This window comes from Scyliorhinus torazame, chromosome 4, assembly GCF_047496885.1.
Source record: "Scyliorhinus torazame isolate Kashiwa2021f chromosome 4, sScyTor2.1, whole genome shotgun sequence".
Lineage (NCBI taxonomy): Eukaryota > Metazoa > Chordata > Chondrichthyes > Carcharhiniformes > Scyliorhinidae > Scyliorhinus > Scyliorhinus torazame.
In genome coordinates, this window is record NC_092710.1 from 195,451,891 (window position 1) to 195,466,777 (window position 14,887).

General features: G+C 50.1%; 1 protein-coding gene across 3 annotated transcripts in view; it reads left to right on the forward strand.

Moving 5' to 3' along the window:
* fndc4b (fibronectin type III domain containing 4b) overlaps window positions 1–14,887 on the forward strand; it is a 330,788-nt gene that overhangs the window by 124,697 nt on the left and 191,204 nt on the right. For all 3 annotated transcript variants that reach the window (XM_072499056.1, XM_072499057.1, XM_072499058.1), the window contains exons 2-3: window positions 2,744–2,862; window positions 12,692–12,896. In XM_072499056.1, coding sequence (XP_072355157.1) covers window positions 2,744–2,862; window positions 12,692–12,896 — 324 coding nt within the window. The remainder of the gene's footprint in view (window positions 1–2,743; window positions 2,863–12,691; window positions 12,897–14,887) is intronic.

The following is a 14,887-nucleotide window of genomic DNA, read 5'->3' on the forward strand; positions in this document are numbered from 1 at the left end:
AAATATAATCATTAGATGATTAGCCTAAATTAGACAAGGTGGAATTAATAAAGAAAAGGGGCAGGATCTACTGGTCGCATTGCTCCCGAAAAATATTGCGCGCAACGTGACCAGTGGATGCCGGGAGATCCCACTTCCGGGATCTACCCGGCTTGCCGCACCTCGCAAGATGTAACGTGATCTTGCAATGTGAATCACCTCCATTGTGGGTTGGATCACTTTCTGGTAAATCTGCATATTAGAGTGAGACAGCTTGTCTCACTCTAATATGTGTTCCCGAGATCTAACCAAGGTGTGGCATCAAACCCCCTTGCCTCGGAGAACTTGGGCGAGCGCCGTTCAGTGCTGGTCTCCACAAACAGGAACCAGACGGAACGGCGCTCAAATGGGTCTCCCAGAGAATTGTAGGCCCCCAGGTGCATACCCTCCATTTAAAAATGCTGTACTGAGGAGTTCCAGCAGCGGAGCGCCTCAGTGCAGAAAACGGGGCTAAGTGCGGCCTCATCGGGAGGTTCCTCACTGAGACCCCTGATGTACCCGTATGGGCGTTAGATAGTGGGGTGATTCTTGCCACTCCGAACGCCGGGAAACACCCAGCTAATCTTGCGTTATGGAACTCTGTCCCCATTCGGGGATTGCGGCCAAGGTGAAATTCTGTTTGGAGGGCCATTGCAAGAGATTTTGCAGCACATGCTTTTGTGACTGATGGGTTAACATCAAACATCTTACCCCAACAATATTCATTCGTTTGTTTGGATTTTCTGCTCCCCCAGCCGCGTGTTTCTCAGCACCACGCCATTCGCTGGTGGCGGAATTCTTTGCTCCCGCGATTTGACAATGGGATTTCCCATTGAAGCCAGCCCACGCTGCCGGCAAACCCAAGGGTGGGGGTTGCGCTGACGGCGGGAACAGAGTATCCCAACAACCAGAGAATTCTGGCCACTGTCTAGATTATGCTCACAAAGTCTTGTTTCTTATTTGTGGATATATATAGTACTGTTCTTTTAATGAGGTTGCTTTGTTGTGTCAGTTCAAGTTTTTTAAAAAATTTAGAGTATCCAAATATATTTTCCAATTAAGGGGCAATTTAGCGTGGCCAATCCACCTAATCTGCACATCTTTGGGTTGTGGGGGTGAAACCCACGCAAACACGGGGAGAATGTGCAAACTCCACACGGACAGTGACCTGGGGCCAGGATCGAACCCGGGTCTTCAGCACCATGAGGCAGCAGTGCTAACCACCATCACCCTGTCGCCCAAAATGTCAGTTCAAAGTATATGACAATTGCATTCAGAAAAACAATGCTGGAAATGCTAGATGGAGACCTGCCAAAGCAGGTGGTGAAATTTGAATCCAATAAAAGTCTGGAATGACAAGTCTGATGATGACCTGAAGCAGCACTATGGTATAAAGTTGGGAGGGAGCTGCCCTGGGAGTCCTCAACATTGACTCTAGACATCACAAAGCCTCATGGACATCATGCTGTGGGCATGATTTTCACAAAGATAGAGAGCCTCTCTACCAGCACGAACATTCATAGCCTGTGTGCCTCTAGACAAGCGGGTGGGATTTTCGAGCTGTTCTCACCAGCAGGATCTGTCAGTCCCACCAATGGTGACACCTCCCTCCTCCTCCCTGCTGCAGATTCCCCGTCAGCAGAGGGTGTGAATAAGTCCCAAAAGATGTGCTTGTTAGGAGAATTCTGAATTCTTCCTCGGTGTACCCGACAGGCCGGGGATTTTCACAGTAACTTCATTGCAGTGTTAATGTAAGCCTACTGGTGACAATAATGAAGATTATTATTATTATTATGAGAAATTCCATTGACAGCGATGGAACTGGAAGATCCGCCACTGAACAATGGCGGGCCACCGCAAAACCCACGGGGGATGGGTGCAAAATCCCGCCCATACCTTTTACAAGTAAACTACAGAAACTTTCCTCCGCGATTAGTAACTGTTGGAGGGGACTCCTCAGGTGAGGAAAAAGGAAGCATATCAAAAGCATGGGTGTGAAAAGTAGCATCATCAGAACATATACAGCGAAGATGGAGAGACTGGGAGAACAGAATAGAGTTCTTACTGAAAGCGAGGTGGGAGGAAGTGTGATCAAGGTAGCTCAATACTCTTGCGCTGGCCTCTGGGAAGCCCATAAGAAGTGATGAACATCATTTTACTTTATTTCTGGGACAGAAGCCCGCCTTGACTCATAGAGAAAGCAACATGGCTAAAAGCAGGGTTGAAAGTGGGAGATTGAACCTGTTCACACTAATAATAAAGCATTACATTTCTCATTCTTCAATCAATACCTTGCAAGGAAAGAGTTTCACCAACTCTGTAAAACCATAAATCACATGACAATGGAGGAAAAGGAGCTAATACCACTTAATCTCACCTATCAGCTGTTTAAAGTCTGAGGAGCTCTGAAGAAGCCTAGCTGTAACATCCTTTCCTTTCGAGGGAGGAGCAATATTTTTGGTAACAGCAGCGATAGAAACCCATTTTACATATGATGTCAAATTACAATGGTACAAAATGATTCTCAAAGGAGCAATAAAATTACAGCTGAAGCTTTTATTTGAATAAGTTGACTATAATCACAAAATGAACAGTGTGTGTTCTACATCTAGCGATGGATGAGCATGTCAACATGCCACCAGTTACTAAGATAAATATTTGCACGGCTGCTGACAGTTGCATGGGAAAATAGATATAATGTCAACCATTGATTTGTGTTTTTCAGCTGATAGACCACCAGCACCTGTCAATGTCACTGTCAGTCACCTGAAGGCCAACTCTGCCACTGTATCCTGGGATGTTCCTGAAGGAGATGTTATCATTGGTTATGCCATATCACAATTGGTAATGCCTTAGAATCTCAATTCACTTCTTGGCTGCTGTTTACAAAATCTCAGCAGATTCCGTTACCTGCCGTTTGATGCGGTTTTGCTCAGCAAATGCCAGTTTTCATTGCAGTCAATGTCAGAGAGCTGACAAGTTAACAGTCACAAATGTTTTGTTCTGGAAGTTGTGGGCGGTCATCATATTCTCAAACCTTTGCTGCTGAATAGCTGAAGATTTGGAATGGTTACATATGAGGGCAGTGTTCCATTTTCTATATCAAAACAATGTTTTGCCTTTCGATTACAACTCCTTTACTCAGACAAAATTCTACCATTTTCTTGTATCGGAGAACACACTGATGCTCAGATTCTGTTGAACTTCATTGGATATGATCTGAATGCATGTAGAAATGTAGAAACAAACCTGAATTTCCACTGGATTCTTCTGACCTCCTGCATAACATCAATGGGAAATCAGCAGAACCCCAGGAGACATGGGGTAAACAGCTAAAAATGGCCAGCGGGTTCCACCCGTCTTAGAAACACTACAGAAACACAAGTTGAAAATGTACTCCCAACAGTATGGGAGGACTCTGGACACTTTCTAAGCACAGTATCCGCCATTTGCTCACTTTTATAACATTTTTTGTGATCTTTTTGCTATTTTTCCTATAAAGTAAAGGATTCAAAAAACATAATTATTCTCAAGCACTTAGAATTCTTGCAAGTAGGGGGCAGCACGGTGGCGCAGTAGTCTATGCGTGTGTGTGTGTGTGGAGAGTGGGGGGCGGTGGGGGCGGGGGTACACCTTCCAATTCTAGCTGTGTGCAATAAGGGATCTTCCTGAAGCATGAAGGCAGTCAGATTTATTGAAGAGAAAGCTGTGCGGACTCCCACAGAAGAAAATCATTTTGCTGGAGAATAGTTTAAAAAGCCAGAGTAAAAGTTCAGCTTTCATCGTAAGCCCCCACACTAGTATCGGTATGTGTCAGCATGTAAGATGATCAGCTAATACAGAATAAAATGACATGGCCTTCATTTCATATCAGAATAAATTGTTCAGCACTGAAAAAATGCTGTCAAAGACTTTTCGTCTTGAACTCATGATGATAAGTGAAAGAATGCCAAATATCAAAGGGAACAAAAATTTACACTGCATGAGAAAAAGGGCACTGATTGGTGAGCAAGTTGGCCCTGGTTGGTTAAGATGTTGCCATGGCAAAGACACCAGGGAGCTATTGTCCCCAATGCTTTTGTTTCTTTAAAAAAGGTGCAATATTTGGACATCTGTTTTGCTCACAGAGGACAGTTCCCTGCATATGAGTACATGTAGCTTCTAGCAAGTTTAAGTGAATCACATTGCGAGCCCGACTGACAATCTTAAATTCATTGTTAATGTAATTCTTGACACACTCCAAGATTGTTCAGCAGCTGCCCAACCCCAGAAACAGATCCAACGTTAGATATTAGCCCGTAAATTCCAAGCTCCAGGGCAGCACATCTGGGGTACACCAAAGATGCAATGGTGCTGTTCACACCAGCACCTCAGCACCTTCTACACCCTGTTCCCCACAACTCCCCCTGCCCACTCCCCACACCTCCCCTTTCCCACTCCACACCTTCCCTACCCACTCACCACACCTCCCTTTCCCACTCCACACCTCCCCTACCCACTCTCCAGCACCCTGCTCCTCACACCCGCTTCCCACTCTCCACACCTCCCATTGCCCGCTACCCAGCACCTGCCCATTCCCCATACTTCCCCCTGCCCACTCCCCACACGTCTCCCTACCCACTCCCCACACATCCCCCTTCCCACTCCCCACATCTCCTGCCCACTTCTCACACCTCCCCTTGCCCACTCACCACACCTCCCCCTGCCAACTCCCCACATCTCCTGCCCACTTCCCACACCTCCCCTTGCCCACTCACCACACCTCCCTCTGCCAACTCCCCACACCTCCTACTCACCAGTATCTCCTCCACCCTGCTCCTCACACTTCCCAACACCTCCTGTGCCCTGCACCCACACCTCTCCCAGCCCACTCCCAGCACCTCCCCCACCCCTCGCTCCTCAGCATCTCCCCAACGTCTCGTTCCTCAGCACCTCCCCTCCTTTTCCGCAACACCTACCCCACCCCTCCCCCAACACACCCCTCACCTCGCTCCCAGCATCCCCCTCCAACCCTGTTCTCCAATACCTCCCTTGGCCCACTCCCCAACACTCCCTGAACCTATCATGCACACCCTCACACCAGCACCTCCCCTTCCTCTTGCACCAGCATCTCCCCCACTCTTTACCACCCCGTCTTTCACACCAACACCTCACCTGCCCCTCACACCAGCACACTCCCCACTCTTCACAACAGCACCTCCCCACCCCTCACACCAACACCTCCCCGCCCCTCACACCTCCCCACTCCTCTCACCAGCACCTCACCGCCCCTCACACCAGCACCTCCCCACTCCTCACACCAGCACCTCCCCACCCCTCACACCAGCACCTCCCCACCCCTCACACCAACACCTTCCTGCCCCTCACACCAACACCTCCCCACTCCTCACACCAGCACCTCACCGCCCCTCACACCAGCACCTCCCCACTCCTCACACCAGCACCTCCCCACCCCTCACACCAACACCTCCCTGCCCCTCACACCAACACCTTCCCGCCCCTCACACCAACACCTCCCCACTCCTCACACCAACACCTCATCTGCCCCTCACACCAGCACCTCCCCACCCATCACACCAACACCTCCCTGCCCCTCACGCCAACACCTCCCCACCACTCACACCAACACCTCACCGCCCCTCACACCAGCACCTCCCCACCCCTCACACCAACACCTCCCCACTCCTCACACCAGCACCTCACCGCCCCTCACACCAGCACCTCCCCACCCCTCACACCAACACATCCCCACTCCTCACACCAACACCTCACCGCCCCTCACCAGCACCTCCCCACTCCTCACACCAGCACCTCCCCACCCCTCACACCAACACCTCCCCACTCCTCACACCAACACCTCCCTGCCCCTCACACCAGCACCTCCCCGCCCCTCACACCAACATCTCCCCGCCCCTCACACCAACACCTCCCCACTCCTCATACCAGCACCTCCCCACCCCTCACACCAACACCTCCCTGCCCCTCACACCAGCACCTCCCCACCCCTCACACCAGCACCTCCCCACCCCTCACACCAACACCTCCCCGCCCCTCACACCAACACCTCCCCACCCCTCATACCAGCACCTCCCCACCCCTCACACCAACACCTCCCTGCCCCTCACACCAGCACCTCCCCACCCCTCACACCAACACCTCCCCGCCCCTCACACCAACACCTCCCTGCCCCTCACACCACCTCCCTGCCCCTCACACCAGCACCTCCCCACCCTTCACACCAGCACACCCCATGCCTCACACCAGCACCTCCCTGCCCCTCACACCAGCACCTCCCCACCCCTCACACCAACACCTCCCCACCCCTCACACCAGCACCTCCCCACCCCTCACACCAACACCTCCCTGTCCCTCACACCACCTCCCTGCCCCTCACACCAGCACCTCCCCACCCTTCACACCAGCACACCCCATGCCTCACACCAGCACCTCACCGCCCCTCAAACCAGCACCTCCCCACTCCTCGCACCAGCACCTCCCCACTCCTCGCACCGGCACCTCCCCACTCCTCACACTGGCACACCCCGACCCTCACACCAACACCTCCCCACGTCTCACACCAGCACCTCACCACCCTTCACACCAGCACTTTCCCACCCCTCACACCAGCACCTCCCCTTCCTCCTGCACCAGCATCTCCCCAACCCTTTACCTACCGGTCTTTCACACCAACACCTCACGTGCCCCTCACACCAGCACACCCTTACCCCTCGCACCAGCACACCCTTACCCCTCACACCAGCACACCCTTACCCCTCACACCAGCACACCCTTACCCCTCAAACCAGCATACCCTTACCCCTCACACCAGCCCACCCTTACCCCTCAAACCAGCACACCCTTATCCCTCACATCAGCCCACCCTTACCCCTCACACCAGCACACTCTTACCCCTCACACCAGCACACCCTAACCCCTCACACCAGCACACCCTAACCCCTCACACCAGCACACCCTAACCCCTCACACCAGCACACCCTAACCCCTCACACCAGCCCACCCTTACCCCTCAAACCATCACACCCCTCCCCTCACACCAGCACACCCTTACCCCTCACACAAGCCCACCCCTACCCCTCACACCAGCACACCCTAACCCTTCACACCAGCACACCCTAACCCCTCACACCAGCACATCCTTACCCCTCACACCAGCACACCCTTCCCCCTCACACCAGCACACCCTTACCCCTCACACCAGCACACCCCTCCCCTCACACCGGCACACTCTTACCCCTCACACCAGCCCACCCTTGCGTCTCACACCAGCACACCCTTACGTCTCACACCAGCACACCCTTACCCCTCACACCTGCACAGCCTTACCCCTCACACCAGCCCACCCCTACCCCTCACACCAGCCCACCCCTACCCCTCACACCAGCCCACCCCTACCCCTCACACCAGCCCACCCCTACACCTCACACCAGCAGCTCCCCGCCCCTCACACTAACCCACCCCGCCCCTCACACGAGCACCTCCCCACCCCTCACACCAGCAGCTCCCCGCCCCTCACACCGGCACATCCTTGCCCCTCACACCAACCCACCCATCCCTCACACCAGCAGCACCCCGCCCCTCACACCAGCAGCTCCCCACCCCTCACATCAGCACCTCCCCACCAGCAGCTCCATGCCCCTCTCACCAGCACCTCCCCGCCCGTCACACCAGCACCTCCCCGCCCGCCACACCAGCACCTCCCCACCCGTCACACCAGCACCTCCCCACCCCTCACACCAGCAGCTCCCCGCCCCTCACACCGGCACATCCTTACCCCTCACACCAACCCACCCCATCCCTCACACCAGCACCACCCCGCCCCTCACACCAGCAGCTCCCCACCCCTCACATCAGCACCTCCCCACCAGCAGCTCCATGCCCCTCTCACCAGCAGCTCCCCGCCCCTCACACCAGCACACCCCACCCTTCACACCAGCACACACCGCCCCTCACACCAGCACACCCTTACCCCTCACATCAACCCACCCCGCCCCTCACGCCAGCAGCACCCTGCCCTTCACACCAGCAGCTCTCCGCCCCTCACACCAGCAGCACCCTGCCCTTCACACCAGCAGCTCCCCGCCCCTCACACCAGCAACTCCCCGCCCCTCACACTAGCACCTCCCCTTCCTCTTGCACCAACATTTCCCCCACCCTTTACCTCCCCGTCTTTCATACCAACACCTCACCTGCCCCTCAGACCACCTCCCCGCCCCACACCAGCACCTCCCCGCCCCCCCACACCAGCACCTCCCCGCCCCCCACACCAGCACCTCCCCACCCGTCACACCAGCACCTCCCCGCCCGTCACACCAGCACCTCCCCGCCCGTCACACCAGCACCTCCCCGCCCGTCACACCAGCACCTCCCCGCCCGTCACACCAGCACCTCCCCAGCCGCCACACCAGCACCTCCCCGCCCGTCACACCAGCACCTCCCCGCCCGTCACACCAGCACCTCCCCGCCCGCCACACCAGCACCTCCCCGCCCGCCACACCAGCACCTCCCCGCCCGTCACACCAGCACCTCCCCGCCCCCACACCAGCACCTCCCCGCCCCCCACACCAGCACCTCCCCGCCCCCCACACCAGCACCTCCCCACCCATCACACCAGCACCTCCCCGCCCGTCACACCAGCACCTCCCCGCCCGCCACACCAGCACCTCCCCGCCCGCCACACCAGCACCTCCCCGCCCGCCACACCAACACATCCCCTTTCTGTGCATGAGGTCGGGTTTGTAAGTATGGTAGGAGGTGCGATTGGTCATTAAAGCAGCACAGACCTCCATTCCCACAGAGGTTGAAATTTGTTTTTGAGATATCTTCCCATTACCTGTCCTCCAGCCAGCAGCACCCCATCACACTGCAGCTGATAGCAGCTGTACTCAGTATCACATCACAGTACTTCAGTGCTCCAGTATACAATCGCAACTTGTCACCAATTCTAATTTCTGATTTAACTTCCTGCTATTGCAGGTTTCTAATGAAATGCCATGTCCTGGTAATCATGATAAATCATTTGCATTTTGTTTTATTTTTATGGATATGCATCTTTTATCTATTTATTTTCAAGATAGCGTCATTTCTTCAGTATGGACCGTTTATTATTTCAGACCTTGTGGTTATTCAGAGCCCGGTTACAGATCACTGAAATAGTAAAGTGAGAATTTTACTTGGATGTGGTCCATATCATGATATGCAAACATGCAGCTAATGAATACATCGAATAGGACATGACGAATGAGCAGTCATGACACTCAGGGGTGGTATCTCACTATAAAAGGGATGAGGCACTCACACCCCGCCTCTTTCAACAGACCAACATCTACAGAGTGAGACAGGGTGTCTCCTCAGCATCACATCCCAGCACGTGGCTCCGAGCAAGGTTGGTTCAGTGAGACTGAGTTACTACATTTAGACACGGGCTGTTTAGCACAGGGCTAAATCGCTGGCTTTGAAAGCAGACCAAGGCAGGCCAGCAGCACGGTTCAATTCCCGTACCAGCCTCCCCGAACAGGTGCCGGAATGTGGCGACTAGGGGCTTTTCACAGTAACTTCATTTGAAGCCTACTTGTGATAATAAGCGATTTTCATTTCATTTCATTAGCAGAGAGTCGAACTCATTGAGAACTGTGCTAATAATTCAATAAAACGCATTGAACTCACTTCAAAGTCTGGAGCATCTTTTACTTAAAACTGCATCAAGTGGCTGCTTGTGTTATTCCAAATTACATAACACAACAGTACTGATACATATGGCCTGATATTTTTTTGATAAGATCAACCAGCCTCTGTCTAATGTATCTTTTCCCACTGTGAGGCCCATAAATAACATTGTGGTCACTACTCGTATAAGTGCATCGCTTTAATCGGGAGGTCGGAAAGGCAGAAGTAATTCAGCTTTGTGAGAAATCAGTAAAACAGAACTGATCATCAGCAATTTGTTATTCAACATTATCTCATTTTTAAATGACTGGAGTCTTGTTATTATCTGCCAACCTTGTGTATTCTCATAATTTAGGAGCCTTTGAATTATTGTATCTATTTACATCTCTTATACTCACATGCCTCTTCTTTCCATGGCTGTTAATAAAAAATTAAAACAGTAAAAACAACTTCCTTTGACCTGGGCCAGAAAATAGGTGCAGCAAAGATGATGGCTAATCTCAGCTGGCAGTAACTCCAACAGAGCACTGACTAGAAAATTGTCCCTACATTCTAAATTAGCCTCATTAGTAATTCTGGATCAGTCACACACTCCTAAACAAAGGCAATCCATCCAACGTCAGCACGCCTCCAGAAGGTGGTAATCACATCTGTCAAAAAGAATGCCCTGATATAACACGAGAAGCAGATGAAATGATTACAGGCACTCACAGAATATCATCATTGAAAGACAAACAATAGGTTTCGAAAATATATCAGTGTTAACAGCACAACAACAGCCCATTCAGCCCACATGAGTATCCTCCCACCCTCCTTCATCTAAATCTATTAACATGTCCTTCTATTCTTTACTTCTTCATGTGTTTGTCAAGCTTGCCTGCAAATGCATCTGTGCTAATCTCATCAACTACTCTCTGTGGTAGTGGGTTCCAGGACCTTTTTTTGTTCTGTTTCCTGCCTGACCAATGACCAAATTGCCTGTCGGGCATGCCAGGGGGGTAAAGGAGCAGCAGGAGGGATGGGCTAATAAATGCTGGCCTAACCAGCAACGCCCACATCCTGTAAATTAATTTTTAAAAAGGAGGCCGCAGCCGAGGCCTCTTGGGAAAGAACCTCAGGAAGTGAGAGCTGGGGAAGGTGGATGATTAGGGTAATAGAAGGGAGAGAGATCTGTGATTGAGGGCGTTGGCTGCCTCGTGATGTCTGGAGGGGCACTCCTGTTCTTCCTGGCCCACAAGGAGTACTGGGCATGTTACTTTCTTTATGGTGCTGGCAGCTCTCTACTCCTTTACTCCCGTGGAAACCGAGGGAGAAAAGCAGCAGTGAATTTTAAATTAGGCTGGAAGCCTGATTGAAACATGCTAATCACCTCTCCATGGTGGAGCACTAAGTAGACATGAAATGCAACTTCATAAGGAGGCTATGGACTCATGGCTGGTGTACTGGGAATGCATTCCCTATAGTTGAGTCTTTAACCCATACCCGACCTTCTCTGATGATGGGTTCCAGCAAATCTTCCACAACAAATTGTGAATTGATGGGCCCTGGACCGATCTTATTGTGAGCCAGAGGGGTGTTGTACTGCATGTTGGTAAATATTGGCCTTGCCCACTCCCCCTATCCCCGTAACCGCATAACCTAACCTGCACATCTCTAGACACTAATGGGCAACTTATCATGGCCAATCCACCTAACATGCACATCATTGGACTGCGGAAGGTGCACCTGGAGGAACCCCGCACAGAATGGGGAGAACGCACAAACTCCAAACAGACAGTGACCCAAGACCCGGGTCACTGACGCTGTGAGGCATCAGTGCTTACAACCGTGCCACCTAAACATATACTCTTGTCTGAAACGGGTGTTGCCTTATATGCAAATAATGTTCCTATTGCCTGTTTGAGTGCCTATTGGAATATTGGTTTGTCTTGAGGCAATAGACACAAGGAAAGCCAGGCCAAAACCAAACAATGTACTTTTCTAAAATGTGCTTGCCTAAATGTGGAACCAGAGCAGCAGAAATGCTCTTCTGAATCCACATCGACAGAACATGGAACAGCAACACGCCAACTACCAATTTCCCATTTCCCACCAACAATCACTTAATTCCAGCCTCCCTCTACTACCTGACATGTACCCTCCACTCCTTCTATGCCTGAGGGCTGTTGATAGCATCGCAGCATCTAATCTTCAAACATGTTCAGCGCCATTCTTTGGTTCTGTTTGCCGCGGCTGCAAATCCTGAGGGCGGGGGTGGAGGGGTGGTGGGGGTGGGGGGTGGGGGGCGGGGGGGGGGGAGAGAGTTGGCCACCCTGTAGCTTTTTGGTGGAGGGGGGAGGGAGTCCTCCATGACTGTAGGGGGTTGGAGACAGTTCATTTTTCTTGCCGGTCGGGGCACCATCTTTAAATATGGTGCTTTGATATCTGAGTAGCTGGGCTTACCGGCTCTATCAGGCCCACCCCACCAAAGTGATGGCACAAATCGATTGTTTCTGACAAAGTGTCAGAAGATCTGGTTAGAAAACTTGGGTGTGTTTCTGGGGAGTGTGTTTCAGTCAGAACCTGACACTTTGCCATTTTGGGGGAAAATCCCGACCGTTGTGCCAGTCAAGCTGCCTCTGACTCTCCCCAATTCACCTGCTTTGTGTAATGAGGCCCGAGGACCTTGTCATTCAGGCACAGAGATTTTATCGTGCGCCTCTCATGCACCGGAAAATAGGCTCTCCTGAATTTCTAGATCCTGATTTGAAATCAATTACTAAACAAAACTCACATGCTTCTACTTGACCTGAGATTCCAGACCGAAAATGGCCCTTAAAATAAAACTGTTTTTCATGTAGAAAAATAAATGGTAAAAAAAAACAATATGCAAATCCTACAGTAGAACTGCGATAGATTTAGTAAATTATGTAGTGATGTGATGACCAAATACGTTATCTATGAAGTGTGAGCTGAACTTTAATCAATATCAATGTACTGTTCGATGCAGAGGAAAGATGGTCAGATGCAAAGGTCTATCCGTGAAGTGAATACGACAAATCGAGCATGTGTGCTGTGGGATTTAGAGGAAGACACGGAGTATGTGATTCAAGTTCAATCTATTGGCCTGAATGGGGAAAGTCGGGCAAGCAAGCGAGTCCAATTCAGAACCCTAAAGGAAACAGACTGGGTGCCTTCAAATAGCTCGAACAAAGGTGAGATCTGTTAATCGATTATTTGGCTTTGTGCCATGTTGTATGACTGTCTCGATCATGATATTAGTTTTACATTAGCGACCACCCTAACAGTGCAGCTTTTAAAGATTTATGATAACTCAGCTCTTATTCATACCATCATTGCAAATATCTACACGTGCATTTTTGTGGAAATAAGCCAGGTTATGTGCTAGTAAAAAGCGTGATTCTTCAAGCCAAGGGTTACTTACATCGTTCATCAAGGGTTACATCATTTAATTGGTTTAATGTTTGTTACCCATGTTCTCAATTGGCTATTTTGGGTTAGCAGAAAGGTAGTTTTCAGATTTTTGTGAACGCAGCCTTTTTCTTCATCTTCCTCAGTTACAGGACATGAGCAGAGATGCAATATTGTCCCCAGTTGCCCTTTGTTTTAGCTGTTGCCATCAAACACAAACATTTGAATGGTTAAAAAAACTTGGTAGGAAATAAACTATAGTTTGTTCAATACACGTGAAACATTCGCTTTAATCTTTACTGAGTAAAAACAATAGTAAATGGAAGTGCAGCTTGGGACTGTGCTTTAATGTGTAGTCGAGGCAAGAGCTGCATACTTGAATCTTCAAAGTGTATGGTTAATGACGGGGCCCTTGTGTATGATGCCCCACAAATCAAAGCTCATGGGTTTGAATTACAAGACTGCAGCTGTCAATCAGTTCTGTCTTTCTCAGTTATAACCTCAGTTACAGACACTTCTGCCTGGGAGATTTAAAGTGGTGTTTAGCCGACTTGAGTCAAGACCCCAGCTTCAATTCTTCCTAAATACTCTGAAAACCACTAAATGTAACTGATAGTTTGTTTAAAACGAATCCGATGGTTTTCTGAAATGATCAGCATGATTCTGGAAATGCCATTGATTCTTTAAGTATATTTATATACATCTTGTGAAAGTGGGCAGGGCTTTGTAGTACTTATTTTCAAAAGGATATATATGTACTAATTAGATACATTTCCCTTGATACATTTCCCCTGACTCAGTTGAAAAATAACCACGTCTGAGTTTGCTGCTTGGTGTAGTTTTTGTAAGAATTTACCCAGAATGATGACCCTTCGTTGGAATGACTTAACTGGTTCCTTAGGTTATTTGGTCATCTGCACCACCTTCGGGATGAGGAGGAGTTGAGTACTGCATCTGACACATTGACTAGCAATTGATTTGCATTTTAATATCCATTTTATCTCAGAACTCTTAATTCCATTTCTAAGTTCTAAGAGGGCAGCTTGGCAAACTTTGGTCTTCACTACTTCGTACCCACTCCTGGTTCAGGCAGAGTGCTTATTTAGTGCGCCCCCCCCCCCCCCCCCCCCCGCCACAGTAATGAATCTCAATCTAACTGTGACCGGAGCAAGGGCATTCGTAAATTCAAGAGAAGATACAGAGACTAATGGAAAATATTACTGCTCTGTGCACAGCAGTTTCATTTGGATTTAGTGTCCAATTTGGTTTACAGCATCGATCTTGGAATAAAAAATCTATTCGAAAATGCCATTTTTAAAAAAACGTTTAAGTAAATAACAGTAGAAATTTTGCACAGGGACCAGCCTTTGAACACAGATGGTCTCTGTGTTCCTGAGCATACACAACAGAAAGTCTTGGGCTTGTTCCTTATTTGTGCTGTGTTACCTTTGCAAGGTTGAGACAACAGCATGGTTAAATAAACTGGCCTCAGCAACCCTCAGAACAGTCAGGAGGAAGTTCAGGTGAGATCTTTGATTATGTGCTCTGCACTAAAGTGAGTATTGCGCTCGAGTAGGCTTGACTTTTATGTCTCTGCAGTTGAACAGCTTGCCAACTCTCACTGTTTACCCTTGCACATGATCATTTCCTATTTTGGTCAGTAGCCATGAACCCACATTCCCACATAAATCAGGACCTTTCAGGGGAGGGAAAACTAGAGATTGAATATATGATGATAAAGGCAAGTGAGATGATCTTCCATGTATGATCAGGC